The sequence below is a fragment of the Haliotis rubra genome, unplaced genomic scaffold (assembly GCF_003918875.1).
Source record: "Haliotis rubra isolate DU_JTF1 unplaced genomic scaffold, ASM391887v1 Scf303, whole genome shotgun sequence".
NCBI classification, from domain to species: Eukaryota; Metazoa; Mollusca; class Gastropoda; order Lepetellida; family Haliotidae; genus Haliotis; species Haliotis rubra.
The window spans coordinates 655,951-675,835 of record NW_025766973.1 but is presented as its reverse complement, the minus strand read 5'-3'; the positions used below and the strand labels follow the sequence as shown (position 1 = coordinate 675,835).

General features: G+C 39.7%; 2 protein-coding genes across 2 annotated transcripts; one reads left to right on the top strand and one right to left on the bottom strand.

The window, feature by feature from the left end:
- Window positions 1-134: 134 nt before the first annotated feature.
- LOC124282795 (cystatin-B-like) lies at window positions 135-7,760 on the bottom strand. The gene is made up of 3 exons (XM_046718829.1): window positions 7,626-7,760; window positions 3,528-3,629; window positions 135-2,476 (listed from the first exon to the last, which is right to left on the bottom strand). The coding sequence occupies exons 1-3, from the start codon at window positions 7,692-7,694 to the stop codon at window positions 2,345-2,347; spliced, it is 303 nt and encodes a 100-aa protein (XP_046574785.1). The 5' UTR covers window positions 7,695-7,760; the 3' UTR covers window positions 135-2,344.
- A 57-nt stretch (window positions 7,761-7,817) lies between these two features.
- LOC124282794 lies at window positions 7,818-19,105 on the top strand. Its single transcript, XM_046718827.1, has 4 exons — window positions 7,818-7,959; window positions 9,953-10,116; window positions 12,896-13,089; window positions 18,437-19,105. The coding sequence occupies exons 1-4, from the start codon at window positions 7,916-7,918 to the stop codon at window positions 18,995-18,997; spliced, it is 963 nt and encodes a 320-aa protein (XP_046574783.1). The 5' UTR covers window positions 7,818-7,915; the 3' UTR covers window positions 18,998-19,105.
- The last annotated feature ends 780 nt before the right edge of the window (window positions 19,106-19,885 follow it).

Genomic DNA, 19,885 nt, shown 5'->3' with positions numbered 1-19,885 from the left:
CCTAAAAATATCACTCTAAAATGCCATTTCATTGTTTTCTTATTTTTCATTTCATTTCAGAAGTGGTGAATAACCAACAAGAAAAATCCCACCAGCTGTACCTTACCTCACATATCACCACAAACACATCTTAGTTAGCATAAATAACAGTTTATTTTGTTTGTATACATGTTATAAACATCAGACAAATAAAAACCACAACCATGACCTTAATTTCATCTAAGGTCCTGCAAAACTTCAGTTTCATCTATATTTCCAGAACAAACCGACATGGCAGAATGGTGTATGATAACGGTAATACACGCCTGTGTAAATACATCTTTCATAATTTCAGTCCTGCCGTTATCATGCAGACCTGATGATAAATCCAGATACCAAATGCCTAGCTGTGAATCTACGTGGCAGTAACATTCCATGACCCAAGTTGAAACCTAAGACATGGTTGTCAGGGGGAACCAACCAACTTAGCAAAAATACTGTCAGGATTCCTCTCTGTCATCTTTTACAAATAAAATATGTATCAACTGTAGAAACTGCTTTAATGTTTGATTAGGAGCTTTGACCAAAAGAATACTGGTAATGAAAGTTCAACTGCATTGTAAACTTAGGGTGCTCTTATGCAAATATACCCGACACATTCAAGAATTTCAAGCACTTACAAAAGCTCTGCATGCATTGTCTTAAAGCATTTTTTCATTCATATATGAGAAACAGTTTTCAAATTTTCAAAAACAGCACACATTAATTCATAATTTCAGCCAAGTTAACCATGTAACTTTGTAAGTGTGTTTGGTTTAACCCCCGTCTAACAGTATTCCAGTATAAAGCTTAATGTAGAAGGATACCCAAATTGCTGCAGGTCTTAGACATTATGTAAGCAAGATAAGCTATACGAGTTTATATATCCCTCTAACATCTCTTATTCCATTCATATCTTTTTATGCACTTGTCATCTCCAACTCAAACAGCAAGAGAGTGGGTGGGTGAAATATATCTATATAACAAAACAGTTTTTCATTAATTGTGGAACTTATTTCATGCATTTTTAAAACACTTGAAAACAGGCTTTAAATTAGCTTATAATGCAGATTGAGTCTCTTTGCTTCTGAATTATTTTTTAAACAGCACAGAAAAATAAAACTAACCTGGGATCTTTTTCATGAGAGTGCAATGAGTTTTGTTTTATTTTCATATCACAGCATAAATTCCCGCAGACGCATGAAACACTGAGATAAGACATTTTTTAAATATTTCAAATAAAAATTCATTGTGTGCAGGAGATGTAGAAATACAGGGAAATATATGAACAGCATCAGACGATCACAGGCAGATCTCCAGCAGATACGCAGTAGCATACAAAACAAATAAAATAGAAAACTGGCAGGATACAAAATGAGCATTCAGAGATTGCTCAACAGCAACAAATGTGGTAGTCATAATTCTAACAACAAATATTTTGTTTCGACAATAATATGGCGTCCCAAAAGGAAGCAAAACAATAGAAACAGAAATGTGTACATTTGTGTGAAGCGGAAGTGTCTTAGATATGATGAGCAGACACTTGTACATCCACGTAAGGAGGAAGTGTTTCTGAACTGAGGGAGAAATCTTGCATTATGGTGATCAGAAGTATCCCGTCCTCATAATACTTTTTCTGTGGTGTTCACGGCAGTTCTGGAGTGTACTTACAGTGCAGCTGGTATAGCACCATCATTGCACCAGAACTGGCTCTTTATGAAACAATAACACACGAGGAAAACAGTTTGAATTCATTACTTTGTAAATAATTCACTAAATGTATGGGTTTTTCAAACGAGAGTACTCATGATAACTCAATATGTTTCAACAGAATTTCGATATACAAACATGATTTGCAAAAAGATCATTTCCCAAAAATATTCACGGGAGATAACAATAAAAACAAATTAAGCGTGAGATCAGCTACTGATATGAATTCTAAGCGATTATATATAGATCCCCTGAATATCTAGGGCTCCTGTCGATGTAAATTACAGAGATTGATAATTTTTAACTTGATATCAATGAATTATCAGAGAAATAACTTCAAAAGAAATTATGTCAATAAGAACCCACATATTTCATGTCACTGGTGACTGTTTCACATTAATGCGTTGATTACTAATCACTAACAGTGTTCTGAACACAAGCTTACATCAGCCCATGAAGTAACACATAACTTTGTAAAAACAAAACTTTATTTCGTCACAATTGTTCATGCAAGATATTTTATCAATGAAAAGTGTTTCTTATCAATATCGGTAATCATTAGTAATTCTTCCCATCGACAATATTTCTGTTTACAGATCTTTCTTTCAGACAGTGACTACTGGCTAAAATAACTCAGTTCCGTCTCTGCGGTGTGTCCTGCCTGATATGCAGCCAAGGAGGTTGGGCTGTTCGTGTGGGGGAGGGGGACGAATATCCTCAGATGATAGTGTTCATCACCAACGTCCACCTGGAAAGTACAATAGATGATAATGATGATGATAATGATGATATTTGTACAAGGGATATAATCATAAGGATGGAGCTGTTCCAACAAAACCTGTTAGAACTGATATTTGAAATTAAAGTTTGTACTTGTCAGTGTTCAGCCAGAGTTATGTCCCTTTTAAACATGTCAGCTCATTAAGAATGTTTGACAGTTTACTGAATACAATCCACCAAATATATCCAGGACAAACATATATAGAGGATATTATATGAGTGCCCATGTCATACTATGTTTACGACGAGTGCCTAAATGTTGGTATTTCCCGAGCGAGAGAGAGGGATATACCGATAATTTGGCATGAGTGTCATAAACATAGTATGATATGGGCACGAATATGATACCCTGTTTAATACCGAAGTCGTCAAATTGAGAAATATGTCCAAATCTACTTACAAACATAGGTTGACTACCTGCCGTCTCTGTACATGAGACATGAAACAATCGAAAGACCAGTGGACCTTGATCCACATAATTGGGATACCAAGCATCTCCAAGGACCAAATACTTGGGTAAATTGATACAGCTCATGCTTATTTACTCTCAGCTTGCAAGTCAGTGAATACTGTTTTCCACCACAATCAGCAATATTCCAAGTAGTGAACAGAAGGTTTTAACAGTGTAATATGTATTCTCTTTGCTCGATTTAGCAAGTCCGTTCGAACCTTAAAACATATTATATGAATGATTTTTCACACCCTAATCAGCAATATTCCAGGTAGTCAACAGAAGGTTTTAACAGTGTAATATGTATTCTCTTTGCTCGATTTTGCAAGTCCGTTCGAACCTTAAAACATATTATATGAATGATTTTTTATACTGCAATATTCCAGCTATATCACGAGAGCCTGTGGATCATCTAGCCTGGTCCTACCAAACCAGTGGTTGACATAAAGAGCAACATACGAACACATGCAATCAACGAGTTTGATATCTGATCCAAAAACTATTAACATAGTGCTGTGGACATGTTTAAATAAGGGTCTTTTATAAGGTTGGCAGTTACCATGGTTACCTTAATAAAGTAGTTGGTTCCTGCTACAACTTGTGAACGGTAACTTATGGCCCTGTACGTTGTAAACGTTCTACTTGCTTTAGATTCCAAGTCCGATTTAACCTGAAAACATATTACATGAACATGTTGAGGAATTGCCACGGATATTTAACTGATACATCTATATTGTATTCACCTGGCAGTGGTTGATATTGTGAGCACCTTTCACTGTCATTAGGTAACAATCATTGAGATAATCATTGTAAATACACACAGTGTTTGCCATGACACAGAAAACCTGCGGATTTGACGCAGAAATTATCTCAAATAGGCCGTGAATTTAGAAGCCTTCCAGCTTTTGTTTTGAGGCAATGGTATATTCGACACATCAGAGTTCGGCACATCAGATTTCGACACAACTTAGTTGAATAAATTGAACTAAGAGCACGGACAAATTAACTAGCGATTCTGACGCTGAAATTCGCAACAGAAAATCTATCAACATCATTAATCTTACTAATTATGATTTTTCATTGTGTTAATATTATTGCAACTTTCGTGATACCTGACAGGTCATTATACACGCATACTATACATCTGGCTGGGACAGATAGTATAACACAGGTCCGTCGATAAGGGTGTTGCCCTTCACACAGTCACCTGTAAGTGTTATGTAATAAGGATGTAATCAACAAATCTTAGTAATGTTCTTTAGGTTAAGTTTGAGTACATATTGTAATTTGCTGTTGTTTAAAACCACCTAGTTTAATGTTTGCCAGTTAACTGTTCAGTGCTGATTAAATACCTGACCTGTCTTACCTTGTTCTTTGTCATTACTAAACAATCACAGTTGATGTCTTGGTTAAAGTTCCAAACTGAAGTTAACTCCCAAAACATGACCATGACTCCCTGTCACAACACCAGGGAGTCATGATGACTCTTAAATTTTCATGTCTAAGGCAAACACTATATACACATAAGAAATCCTACATTTCATAAGTTGTGAACAGACTGTTGCAAGGGTAGGTGTGGGTGTTGTAACAGACAGAATACTGCTCAAACACTACTTCAGAGAATACAGTTTTTGCTGTTAAACGTTGACAACGTAGTACAACCTCTTTTCCCCACAACACCCTTTATCTCAAAACATTTAAACATTTCTAATAAAAACTTTTTATTTGGGGGGCTAGAATTCCTTACTAGTGTAGGCCTACAAGTCTCCTTGGCAATAATTATTGCTGTAAAACATAATTTCTTCATTTCATAAATATACACAGCAGTTGTCCCTATAAAAGACTGGCACCTTTGTAACTGTAAGCTTCCATGGACTTGCTTATTATAAGGTGAAAATTACTTATTGTCCATTCACGACAGCCTTGACCAAGGCTATTAACCTTTCCCTGCCCCCATTACTTTTTGTTTATGGACCCATCACTGAGTACAGCTTGACAAGTGCAATCCATCCCACCCCACCCACCTTTACCTTTTGTCAATGAACTTATCATTCAGCTTATCATTCAGAACATCCTTGATCAAGGCCAACACTCCCCTATTCCAGCCAGAAGATCGGATGTCAACTTGGATGATTACTTACCAACTTGAGTTACATGAGTGGTCTCAAAGATTACCCAGCATGCATTGCGGAGGTCTCATTGGGTCATATTACATGGGGACCATTAATGTATGTGTATAATGAACACTTACTAGTTTACAACAGACAGGCCAATTCCAATGATGTTCATAATGGATGTATCAAAAGATATAATTGATCCATCCAGAGCCCTAACCATGACTCTCTCTATCTCTATCTCTCTCACACACAAAAAAAAAGAAGGAAAAGAAAAAGGTTTCATTCAGACCTAAATTCCTATTGATTTTTGACCTATTGATTAAAGGTCACATGCAACCAAAAAATCAAACATAATTAGAACACAATTATCACTTATTCATGACACATAATATACATTGCTGGTTATGAAAACACATATAAACAACATTATAAGCGTATAATCGCAAATCAAGAAACGAAGCAGCCGGTATACCGAACCCAGTCACAGCGGGTGGGTGTGCACTCAAGTGTAACGGCTGGTTCATTTGCAGATGTCCTCACAGCTTACTGTGTGTGTATATATAGGATGTTGGGTTTTGTAAATACATGCTCATTTTTGAGTATTACATTTTGCAATCAACAGACATCATAACATGTCATGTGTACAAGTATCACACGTGCCTGTCTGTGTAATTACATAATGTGACAAAGACCGAACTTGGGCCATAAATCAATGCATTTTGTTTATGGTGCATAGCCTGATAGGTGTTAAGTTCAAATTGCATGTGGTCAGTGATCGAAGCTGTGTATTGACTATTGTCATTAGCAGACGGGCAGGCAGACACATAGATGTCAATAAAACAGACATTGAGTTTTGTCTTTGACAACGACATGTCTATATCACAGTTAGAAATTCTGTCAACGCTAAATAATGACATTGCTTTCAAGTATCGAACTGAGAAAGTGACTCGGTAAGAAGACCGTGTGGTGAAATAGACAAATGAAATTATATAAACAGTTAAATCGGAAATCTACTGTCATAACATATAAAAAGTTCACGCCTGTGAAATATCAACAAAACATTAGAAAAATAGCTCACACCAAACCCATCACCGAGTATTCACCGGACAACCCACTTCCAAGCTGCGCGAACCTATTTCACTGCGCATATGCTATGAGCGCAGCCCAGCTGTTGAAACCACTTCAATTCCCCAAACGCTGAGGGAAAATTAGTGAATCGTTTGAACTACGATTTCGCGCGGTTTTTTTCATTGCGTTATTTTTCAACTTTATAAGTTGAATTTGCATTTTTGATGATTTGTTTCGTAAGTCCATACCGAAAGGTATCAGAATCTGCAAAGTTGTGTTTTACGTTGCATGTGACCTTTACGGGTTTTAATTAATAAAAATAACATTTATTACTATCCTGGTGTATTGGATACATTGTGTATTTATGAGAGGCTGGCTGGAACTATCGGCAGTCTTACCGAGTACATGTAGTAGTAGTAGTAGTAGTAGTAGTAGTAGTAGTAGTGAGGTGAAATTGGGTTTAACGTCTACCTTGAGAATATTTCACTCATATGACGAAATAGTAGTAGTAGTAGTGAGGTGAAATTGGGTTTAACGTCTACCTTGAGAATATTTCGCTCATATGACGAAGTAGTAGTAGTAGTAGTAATAATAGTAGTATAGTATGAGTAGCAGACCACTGCTTAGTCTCTGAACTTTGGCAGAAATAATTCCATTTAAATCGAAAAGGAGACGTGTGGCTGGGAACATCTAAACTTGCCTCAGTTTGGGATTTACCACTGCAGGAAGGACTGGGCGGAAGGGAAATAATGTGGTTGAGGGAATGTGAGACAGACTATAATAGTAGCAGTGGTAGTTAAGCTCAGGAAATATTTTAACTATAGCACTTTGTGACTGCGCTGTTTCTAAAGTATATTGCTGAGTGTTGACGAGCACTGAGCAAAACTGCCTGAGGCTATCTGAGATAGATACAGTAGGTGGCCATAAGTGAAATTTCCATAGACTTACATGTTAATTAACTGTTGCAAGAATATTTTTCATAAATGAGTAGAAGACATACTCTGGAAATTTTATTTTGATATTTTGCAAACATCTTGGAAATCATCTTCAGCTACGTGTGCATAATGTTTTTTCATCTTTGCGTTTACTAGTTAGATCTATCGAATGGCACCTGATTAAGCACAAGTACAACTTAATTTTTATCTATCCCATAGACTGCCATGTTAACCTGATTGGTATCTATATGTCTAATATGTGTTGTTTAAATAGCTGCAGTTTTCTTAATAACAGAGACCATATAATAATATTACATGTATATGGTCTCTGTTAATAATCATCGGAAAATTGAATTGAAATTATGTATATGTAGCTGAGATGATTTCACAGCTGGTAGATAAGTATTGAAAGCAATTCGACCGAAACTAAATTAAGAAAACTATTCTTGCAAGAGTTCAAATTAACATGCAAGTCTATGGGAATTTCACTAATGATGACTCGTGTATGGCCAACTACAGTGAGATCTAGATTCTATTTCCACTCACCTCATCACAAAGTTTCTGCTGACTTTCTGTAGCAGTTTTTACTTCCGATGCACCGCCACAAACCGACATTTTCGTTTTATCTGAAGCAACAACGAACAGTACTCAACCTGGAATCAACAATTAACTTCTGCGTCTGCTGCGATTTCCGTAATCAGCGCGGGGTGCCTGTTTTGTTTGTTTCACGTGACCAAGACTCATTCACGTGACAAGTCACATGATGGAGGAAATGACGTAGAGCCACACACACCTCCGACAAATGCGACCAGAGTGTGTCGAATGAGATAAATCGTATGCGACGATATGTCATATTATTGACATTAAAGATCATTGCGCAGTACGTATGTTGAATTGATAATTCTTCACGTTGATGTGAGAAATCTGAAATTGAATGAGACACTGCCGTATGAGACAGTCGATAGTGCCACATGTCTTGGCAAAATGGCAGTACATGTATACCTATTAATAGGAATAGAGTAGAATGAATGGTTGCCTGTTACCATTAATTTGTTTCCAAATTGTTTTTCTTAACATAGTAGTTAAATATATTCATTATATCCATAATATTATAATAGTGATATTGTAATGATTTAACTAAAATCAAAGTTTACCTCAGAACAATCTTAATTCTACTACTATAACATAGACTGAAATAATGACTAAAGCCTTATATCAAACTTAGGAACAATTCATAATGTATGGCTAGGGGGTACAATGATGGTGTTTATGGAGAAGCATGTACAGTGTGAATGCCCCCCACTAAAATATATGTACAAAGAAAGTGAAGTCAGACACTTACCCCCTCCCAACCCCCATCATGCATCATCATGGCATGTACAAAATCAATGACCCCACCTCCTACCACCTTCCCTTAATTTTTACATATTTTCATATTTTCAAAAATATTTTAGGTACAGAATTGCTGAAATCCACCCCCACCCCTCTGTAGTTCATGTGTTCAAAATTATCATGACCCCTCCTAACACCCCAGAACAAAATAGGTGACCCCACCCAATTTGAAAATCATCATCACCCCCTAGCCATAAATTATGAACAGCCCCTTAAGCTGCCAGAGGTAACACTACTCATGATGGATGTTCATTGTCATATTTTGTCTTCCTCCATCCATTTTCCTCCATATCCATATATTCATTTATATTTTTAGTAGTAAATTCTAATAACAATACTGTGTGTTATGAAGAGTTGGATGTGTAGATAGTTTTAGATTAAATGTTCGTTTACAGTTTTTGCACACAAAATGGTCCAAGTGTCAGATCAGTGCTTCATTTTACAACATATATGCTCATTATGGAGTCACATTTATTATTTTCCTGCTGAATTACAATTTGTCAGAGGTAAATAATGATATGTGTGTGTTTAAATATTTTTCTGTTATTTTACTGCTTAAGATTAATATAACCACTATAACATTCCTTCAGAAACCCTCATTGTCCTATGTATCTGTTAGCAGGAGTTACACATGAATCTAGGGGCGGTGTGGTAGTCTCGTAGTTAATGTATTCACTCGCCACACTGAAGACCCGGGTTCGATTCCCCACATGGGTACAATGTGTGAAGCCCACTTATGGATTCCCCCGCCGTGATATTCCTGGAATATTGCTAAAAGCGACATAAAACTAAACTCACTCTGTCACTGCTCACCCTGAATCCCAAATATCCTCTCATTTTGTAGTCTGACTGTCCACTGCTAAATACAAAATACAACATAAACCAAATCTTAAAGAAAGAAAACAGTGTGATTTGCAGTAAAATTACTGAAACAAGGTTTATTCAAAGGAAAGTTTTACCCATGCCAATATCTTTTTTGAATGTTGAATCAGCACAGTATCAACAAAGTATAATTGTATTTGTACCCCTCCTACCACACGTCTCAGTTCCAAAAGCACCCATATCCTGCATTATAAATGGGGCTGCAGACTTCAAATAGTGTGTTGAAGTCTCATGGAGAAAGTGATCCTCAGTACATGATCCTCAGGTTATAAACATCTTTCTATTTCTAATTTGGGGAACAGAATCCAAAGTTGTTGATATCTATCAACTCTGTCAAATGCTTTCTATTTTCAATTTGGTTTCAATTTTCAAGGCACAATGACAAACCAATCAACTGAAATGGCTGACTTTGTCTTTATTAAATTATGGAATGATTGCAAAGTCATGAGAATTAAAATTTCATATGCTAAATATTAGCTATGTTTGTTTAGAGAATCATTAACCATATATTTTAATCAAATACGAAGCTTGTTACTTGAATTGAACTGACCTAAGATGAAGAATGAACACAAACTCATTAGATGAATATCTTCGTGTAGACACCGGGTGGATATGGCGCTCCGTGATGCCAGTAAGATCGAGGAACTGCTGGAGCTGTACGAGGAAGAAGACCTGCTGTGGAACACCACCCATGAACACTACTACCGCAAGGACAAGCGTAGACAAGCTCTCAACAGAATCAGTGCCATGCTGGGCATCAACGGTGAGCTGGGACAGAGTGAGTGAGTGAGTTGTGAGGATGAATTGTAAGAGTGAATGTTTGAGTGAGTTATGAAAGTGAATGTTTGAGTGAGTTGTGAGAGTGAATGGTTGGAGTGAGTTGTGAGTCTGAATGAGTGAGTTGTGAGAGTGAGTGAGTGAGTGAGTTGTGAGAGTGAATGTTTGAGTGAGTTGTGAGTGAGTTGTGAGAGTGAATGTTTGAGTGAGTTGTGAGAGTGAATGTTTGAATGAGTTGTGAGTGAGTTGTGAGAGTGAATGTTTGAGTGAGTTGTAAGAGTGAATGTTTGAGTGAGTTGTGAGAGTGAATGTTTGGTCTGAAGCAAGTTGAGTGAAGAGTGAATGAGCTGTGAAAGTGAATGTTTGAGTGAGTTGTGAGAGTGAATGTTTGAGTGAGTTGTGAGAGTGAATGTTTGAGTGAGAGTTGTGAGAGTGAATGTTGTGAGTTGAGTGAATGTTAGTTGTAAGAGTGAATGTTTGAGTGAGTTGAGTGAGTGAGTTGTGAGTGAGTTGTGAATGAGTTGTTTGAGTGAGTTGTGAGTCTGAGAGAATGTTTGAGTGAGTTGTGAGAGTGAATGTTTGAGTGAGTGTTGTGAGAGAATGTTTGAGTGAGTTGTGAGTGAATTGTAAGAGTGAATGTTTGAGTGAGTGTGAGTTGAGAGTGAATGTTTGAGTGAGTTGTGAGAGTGTAGAGAATAATTGAGTGAGTTGTGAGTTGTGAGTGAATGTTTGAGTGAGTTGTGAGAGTGAATGTTTGAGTTGTTTGAGAGTGAATGTTTGAGTGAGTTGTAAGAGTGAATGTTTGTGAGAGTTGAAGTGTGTTTGAGTGAGTTGTGAGAGTGAATGTTTGAGTGAGTTGTGAGTTGTAAGAGTGAATGTTTGAGAGTTGAGTTGTGAGTGAGTTGTGAGAGTGAATGTTTGAGTGAGTTGTGAGTGAGTGTAAGAGTGAATGTTTGAGAGTGAGTTGTGAGTTTGAGTTGTGAGAGTTGTAAGAGTGAATGTTTGAGTGAGTTGTGAGTTGTAAGAGTGAATGTTTGAGTGAGTTGTGAGTGAGCTGTAAGAGTGAATGTTTGAGAGTGAGTTTGTGAGAGTGAGTGAATGTTTGAGTGAGTTGTGAGTTGTAAGAGTGAATGTTTGAGTGAATTGTGAGTTGTAAGAGTGAATGTTTGAGTGAGTTGTGAGTGAGTTGTAAGAGTGAATGTTTGAGTGAGTTGTGAGTTGTAAGAGTGAATGTTTGAGTGAGTTGTGAGTTGAAAGAGTGAATGTTTGGTGAGTGAGTTGAGTGAGTTGTGAGTGAGTTGAAGTGGTGATTGTTTGAGAGTGAGCTTTGAGTGAGTGAAGTTGTTTGAATGAGTGAGTGAGGTTGTGAGTTGTAAGAGTGAATGTTTAGAGTGAGTTGTGAGTGAGTTGTAAGAGTGAATGTTTGTGTGAGTTGTGAGTGAGTTGTAAGAGTGAATGTTTGAGTGAGTTGTGAGTTGTAAAAGTGAATGTTTGAGTGAGTTGTGAATGAGTGAGTTGAGTTTTACACCTCATTTAGCAATATAAGTAATATCAGAAAAGGGTACTCCAGAAATGGGCGTAACATACTGTAACTACTTCTGGAATTTAATCTTGACCTTGGGCATGATGACTAAATGCGTTGACAAGTAGGCTATGTCACCGCCTCATTCAAGGTCAGAGCTACTGCAGATTGTCAGGAAAATGTTAGAGTGTTTGCATAATTAAGAACATATTTAATATTCTTGTGTTTCCACCAGTGTTTGTGCTCATATACATGACTGTCTATTATTTTACCTCCTATGAATTAGAAGTTCATGTGAGTCATTTGTTAGAGGAGAGGATTCTTCATGTTGAGGGAATCAGGGAGGGTCCGAAAATATTGTGACATTTCCAAGGAGGGTCTGAAAACATAATACTCATATTTAAGGAGGGTCTGAAAAAAATTAAAACTTACTAAACATAAGTGCAATTGCTCTTTTTTCATTTTGGGAGATAATATCTTGAAAATGGTTTACAGGGGTTATCCAAAAGTATGACAAGCATTTTAGTGGGGGTAATTATTTTCAGAACAACATGATCCAAAATCTTTGACACCCCCTAGGCCGGTGGGGCATCCCAGTGGTTAAATAGTTTGCTTGTCACGCCGAAGGCCCAGGTTCAATTCCCCATTTCTGGTGTCCCCTGTCAGGACAATGCTGGAATATTGCTTAAAGCGGTGTAGAACAAAGCTCAGCAATCTTACACCCTCTGATCTCCTGACTCCTGACCTGCCCTGTTGCAATGTGTTTGTCAATGCACCCATACATCAGACATAATCATTTGTATATCTGACGACTCCTTGGAAACCACAAAACATAGGTCATTGTAAAAATCTAAAGTTTTGCATGCATATAAGCAGCAAATGTTTCTCTACAAATGGTCATACAATTTGAAATACTGATATATGCTGCACTGGTACTTTTGTGTCTCTTGTTTTTACAAAAACTTGTCAAGACAGTTTTAGAGTAATGGTGTTTGTCTTTATATTAATATTTATAGTGTAACCCTCATGAAATAATTCTGCAAATACCCCAGGAGTAAGGAGATTCAAAGCTTTCTGCTCATGTTGCTATTAGGTTTCATGTTGTCACTTGTCAATAAATGTAGTGAAGCATGGTTTAACGAATGTAATTTTTATCAAAGGTTTGTTTGAAAACTATGGTTTTTTAAAACAGTGAATTTGGCAGTTTCTTGCTTGGTTTGATGTCCTATGATGTGACTTGCAGCTGTTGAAATCAACAAGAAGATCACAAATCTGAGAACATATTACAGCAAAGAGGTGAACAAGATGAAGAGGTCAAAGGCCAAGGGCTCAAAGGGAGATGACTTGTTTGTGTCCAAGTGGGAGCACTTCAAGACTATGGACAGATTTCTCTACCCTTTCATACAGGGAAGGAAACACATGGACCTGTCAGAGGAGGTCAGTTGATGTCATGTGGCCTGACTTGAAGTAGTATATACAATGGGGGTAAGAATAGGCAAAGGAAAAAATAACGAAAAAAATAAGAAGGAAAAGAAAAAACGAAGACGTACATTTGTGCATTTGAGTATATAAAGAGACACTTTTTGTCTTCCTTGTTCTCATCCCCCCAATAGTAGACCCAACGCCAAGACAGGTATACGGAAAACAAAATGGAGTCCAGTGCAGAAAAACTACAACAGTATGTCGATGGGGTTTGGACCTCTCCCCTGGATCATGTTGTTTCTACACCTCCTCCAAACAGGGGCTTCCCCTCAAGGAAAACCACCCAATTAGAGATATACAGGTACATAGGTATAGAACACAACAATGCCAGGAACCAAGCTATCGCGCGAAACCTATGACGAGATCTGATTGGGTCGTTTGTCCCTTCTGGAAGCGAAGAGGAAGTACAACATATCGCAAGCTAGATATATGCGAATCCGTGGCAGCTCCGAGAGATCTTCCGACATGGCAGAAGTCTTCGAGACCCTGCTAGAGAAGTGTCCCCACATCTTGCTTTCCAACAGAAGCAAATCCTGGAGCGATCGGGACACACCTTCTATGAGCGATACCAGATCCCTCGACAGTTTTTCAAGCTCTATTTGTTGTGCTGTCGCCAATTCGTAGAAGCAGGCAAAATAGTCGATTTTGTCTACATCTACCCACCCAACCAATTTCGACCTGCAGCAGGCAAACTCCGAATCGTTCTCGCCGACGACTACTGCCCGGAACCCAAGGACAGACACAACCGACTGCCTCGCCGCTATATCGGAACTCCCCACTCTCTTTGGACCAGACAACTCGACTTGCAAGTGTGGTGCCATAGACCACTGCGTCGGCACCAAGAAATGCGTTCTCTGGAAAAACAAAGTGATAGAGTATACACCCCAGGAACGACTCCCACTCAAGGTTCCCAAAGAAATCGCGATCGACGGCTGTTTCTCGAGTATAGAGAACCTGTACGACAACGATTGCCTCCTGTGGTGCCTGCGATACCAGCGCCTCCTCGACAAATTGGTGGACAATTGTCTATGCAAAAAAGATTCTTGTACCTTCCGGCAGCAGACTCACCACAGTGCAACAATATTTGGCATACCCCTTTGCCCAACTACGGCGGGCCCAAGGATATGGAAGTGGCAGCCCCTCTGTGCAAAGAACACCGAAAAGCTGCAGATGTTCCGGAAGGAATCTACGCATGCAAAAAGTTTGCTATTGCGAAATATGAAAGGAAGAACCGACTGTTGCTGCTACTCGGTTCCCCGACTGGACAACGACGCCAATTCCCCTCTCGAAGAACTCCAGGAGGAAATAGAAAGCATCGAGGAGGAACAAGAAGAGATCCGTCTGGATATCGAGAAGGTGCGGCAGATGGGAGAACTGATGCAAAAGTGGACCTACCTTTCGATAGCCACCTTGTTTATCTGGAAGGTCGTCGACAAGACCTGGAAGCACAGCACACCAGCCCACATACTGGTCGACAGACAGGCCGACGAAACCAGTTTCCACAGTCCACCCCGGGGACCCCCACTATATGGAGTAGAAAAAAAATATCTATTGTACATCTGTTTCGAAGAGCATCGTGTGTGTGTGTGTGTTTTTTGTTGTTGTTGTTTTTTCGATAAAAGCTATTCCCGCTCAGTCACTTGGAGCAGCAACTCGACTTCTCGATCGTCTTTCCTTTTCGAAATTGGTGAGTGGCAGATTTGCCTAGCCTGCACAGAAATGGTTCACCCACCAACTGGAGGCGTTCTATTCTGCCGGCGTCACGGAACCATTTCTCGTATCTTGTAGCCGTACACCGGAAGAGTTTCTCCAGTCGGTGAATCGAGTAGCAGCAACAGTCGGTTCTTCCCTTCGTATTTCGCTATGGCAAACTTTTTGCATGTGTAGATTCCTTCCAGCTTTTCGGTGTTCTTTGCATGGAGGGGCTGCCACTTCCATATCCTTGGGCCCGCCGTAGTTGGACAAAGGGGTATGCCAAATATTGTTGCACCGTGGTGGGTCTGCCTTCCCTGCTAGCTGCCGGAAGGTACAAGAATCTTTCTTGCATGGAGAATTGTCCACCAATTTGTTGAGGAGGCATTGGTATCTCAGGCACCACAGGAGGCAGTCATTGTTGTACAGGTTCTCTATATTCGAGAAACAAGCCATCGATCGCGATTTCTTTGGGAACCTTGAGTGGGAGTCGTTCCTGGGGTGTATACTCTATCACTTTGTTTTTCGAGAGAACACATTTCTTGGTGCCGACGCAAAGGGCCTATGGCGCCACACTTGCAAGTCGAGTTGTCTGGATTTGCTTCTGTCAGAAAGCAAGATGTGGGGACACTTCTCTAGCAGGGTCTCGAAGACTTCTGCCATGTCGGAAGTTCTCTCGGGAGCTGCCACGGATTCGCATATATCTAGCTTGCGATATGTGGTACTTCCTCTTCGCTTCCAGAAGGGACAAACGACCCAATCGGACCTGTCATAGGTTTCGCGCGATAGCTTGGTTCCTGGCATTGTTGTGTTCTATACCTATGTACCTGTATATCTCTAACTGGAGTGCACCTTCGCTGGTGGTTTTCCTTTTGGGGAAGCCCCTGTTTGGAGGAGGTGTAGAAACAACACGATCTAGGGGAGTGGTCAAAACCCCATCGACATACTGTTGTTGTTTTTCTGTGCTGGACTGCATTTTGTTTTCCATATACCTGTCTTGGCGTTGGGTCGACTACTAGGGGGAGGAGAACAAGGAAGACAAAAAGTGTCTCTATATATACTCAAATGCACGAATGTACGTCTTCTTTTTTTCTTTTCCTTCTTATTTTATCATTATGTTTTCCTTTGTTGTGTATTCTTACCCCCATTGTATAGACTACTCTCGATGTCAGGTACAGTAGGCAAGGTGATGTCTTGTAGAGTGACCCGTGAACATCCGAGTTAGAATTGGTCTTCAGTAACCCATACATGTCGTAAGAGGCGACTAACGGGATCAGGTGGTCAGACTTGGTGACTTGGTTGACACGTCATCGTTTTCCAAATCAGTAAGTCGATGCTCATGCTGTTGATCACTGGATTGTGTGGTCTAGACTCGATTATTTCCAGACCGCTGAAATATAGCTGGAATATTGCTGAGTGCTGTATCAAACTAAGTGAGTTGATGTCATGTAGAGTGAGTTGATGTCATGTACAGTAGGTGAGTTGATGTCACGTACAGTGAGTTGATGTCATGTACAGAAGGCAAGGTGATGTCTTGTTAGAATCCGAGTTAGAATTGGTCTTCAGTAACCCATACATGTCGTGAAGAGGCTATGTCATGAGGATAGTGGTCAGACTTGGTGACTTGATTGATGTACAGTGAGTTGAAATCAGTACTGTCATGTACAGTTGATCACTGGATTGTGGTGGTCTGATGTCATGTAGACCGCTGAAATTGATGTCATGTATATTGCTGAGTGCTGATGTCAAACTAAGTTAGTTGATGTCATGTACAGTGAGTTGATGTCATGTACAGTAGGTGAGTTGATGTCATGTACAGTGAGTTGATGTCATGTACAGTAGGTGAGTTGATGTCATGTAGCAGTGAGTTGATGTCATGTACAGTAGGTGAGTTGATGTCATGTACAGTGAGTTGATGTCATGTACAGTAGGTGAGTTGATGTCATGTAGAGTGAGTTGATGTCATGTACAGTAGGTGAGTTGATGTCATGTACAGTGAGTTGATGTCATGTACAGTAGGTGAGTTGATGTCATGTAGTGTGAGTTGATGTCATGTACAGTGAGTTGATGTCATGTACAGTAGGTGAGTTGATGTCATGTACAGTGAGTTGATGTCATGTACAGTAGGTGAGTTGATGTCATGTACAGTAGGTGAGTTGATGTCATGTAGAGTGAGTTGATGTCATGTAGGTGAGTTGATGTCATGTACAGTAGGTGAGTTGATGTCATGTACAGTAGGTGAGTTGATGTCATGTACAGTAGGTGAGTTGATGTCATGTACAGTGAGTTGATGTCATGTACAGTAGGTGAGTTGATGTCATGTACAGTAGGTGAGTTGATGTCATGTACAGTAGGTGAGTTGATGTCATGTACAGTAGGTGAGTTGATGTCATGTAGAGTGAGTTGATGTCATGTACAGTAGGTGAGTTGATGTCATGTAGAGGTGAGTTGATGTCATGTAGAGTGAGTTGATGTCATGTACAGTGAGTTGATGTCATGTAGAGTGAGTTGATGTCATGTAGAGTGAGTTGATGTCATGTACAGTAGGTGAGTTGATGTCATGTACAGTGAGTTGATGTCATGTAGAGTGAGTTGATGTCATGTACAGTAGGTGAGTTGATGTCATGTACAGTGAGTTGATGTCATGTACAGTAGGTGAGTTGATGTCATGTAGAGTGAGTTGATGTCATGTACAGTAGGTGAGTTGATGTCATGTAGAGTGAGTTGATGTCATGTACAGTGAGTTGATGTCATGTACAGTAGGTGAGTTGATGTCATGTAGAGTGAGTTGATGTCATGTAAAGTGAGTTGATGTCATGTAGAGTGAGTTGATGTCATGTACAGTGAGTTGATGTCATGTACAGTAGGTGAGTTGATGTCATGTAGAGTGAGTTGATGTCATGTACAGTAGGTGAGTTGATGTCATGTACAGTAGGTGAGTTGATGTCATGTACAGTGAGTTGATGTCATGTACAGTAGGTGAGTTGATGTCATGTACAGTGAGTTGTCATGTCATGTACAGTAGGTGAGTTGATGTCATGTAGAGTGAGTTGATGTCATGTACAGTAGGTGAGTTGATGTCATGTACAGTGAGTGAGTGATGTCATGTAAGCAGGTGAGTTAATATCATGTATGTAGTGAGTGAGTGAGTTTAACTTTACGCATCTTTTAGCAATATTCCAGCAATATCATGGCATGGGACACCAGAATGGGCTTCACACATTGTACCCATATGGGGAATCGGACCTGGGTTTTCGGTGTGACGAGCGAATGCTGTAACCACAAGGCAACCCACCCCCCTCATGTATGTAAGGGTGACATCTTTGTCTTCAGCAACCCATGCTTGTTGTAAGAGGTGACTGACTGGATTGGGTGGTCAGGCTTACTGACTTGGTTGACACATGTTATGGTATCCCACAGGGATCGATACTCGTTTCGTTGATCACTGGATTGTCTGGTCCAGACTCTGTTTACAGACCGCCGCCATATACTAGTAGCTGGTACATTTCTGAGAGCGGCGTTAAACAACAGACAAAACCAAAAGATATCTGAATGATGATGACTGGTGATTTGCTGGTACCCCTTCAACAAAGGACATTTGATTTTCCAGGATGATTCCGGTGATTTAGATGACGAGACAGCAACCAATGGGTACCAGTCTCTGAAACTGGAGAGCCCGGATGTTCCACAGCAGGATGACACTACGAGCAGCTCCAGGAATCTGAGGAAGAGGCGCTGTCTGGATGAAGGGACAGACGAATCATCTAGAACTCATGCATGCACCAGAGACAGATCCCACCAGACGTCTCAAAAACATTCTGACTATCAATCTCCGTCAGACACGTTTGTCGACTCTACCTACTGTAACGAATCTCCTTCACAGACCATGGCTTCAGCAAGTTCAGAAGATCGTGAAGATGTATTTGGCAGACATGTTTCACATGAACTTAGATTGATAACTGATCTGAAGACACGACAGTTGGTGAAGTTAAAAATACAGAATATATTATTCGAGGGTCAGTTCGGTTCACAGTCTGCCATAGGGTCCAGCACAGATGCTATAGACAACTCGTTCCAGGTGCTGCACCCTGTTGACGAGCACCAGAGACAGATAAGGGGAGATAACTTTCATGCACAAAATTTTGATGACCAAAATGCTGCCAATGAATGAAGTGACTCAGATGGGTAGTGAGAATATTTGACAATATATACAACTAACTGTATGCACACCGACCCCACAGTAGTGTAGAAAAATAGAAATAAAATACATTTTTCCATACTTTTCCCATTGGGAATCAAAGTTGTCATAATGTACATATATATTGTATACAACGTATTTAATTCCATTGGTAATAGTATATCTTAGCCTTTCCTAAATATAAGGTGTTTACAGAGTCTATACGAGGGCATGGGGGGCTCATTTGCTTAGGTGTGGCAATCGAACGCTGCAGGAATCTGCGATCTCGGGTTCCAATCCTTTACTATGATTCCTGGTATTTTCTGCGCCACACCCGCACTCGTGACTTTCACCAAAGTGTTAAATGTTTGAGACCCCATTCCGGGTTTTCTTCCAACATCAGGTTGTACTATAATGTTCCAATAGGCATTAAATCCAACTTATGTTCAATATCTTCCCTAATTTTCAAGATTTTCACATTTACATTTTCTTCTAGTACTTTGCTAAAAGACAAGAGAGCGGGGGGAGATATCTGAGTTGAAATCGTACTGCGTCACCTTACCCCGAGTATGCATGCCCCGTGTACATCAGGCAGATCTGAGACAGTTTAAATCTTGTTTATGTCTGCTCTGGCATTTCAAAACCTGTTTATCTTGTTTGAAAATATACGCAGGTATAGAATGGGTCGTCTGTTACATTCTATATTTAGTTAAAAGTTTGGCATCTGCAAGGCAACCGTTACGCTTTGCTCGCTGCATGTCAAATTCAACCATGCATATCCACTCTCGGGATGAGTGATATTTTCTCCCAAAAGGGCAATATGACCGGCTTAAAACAGCCATCGAGGGCTCCCTAGTGTGTGTATGTGCGTGTGTATGTGCG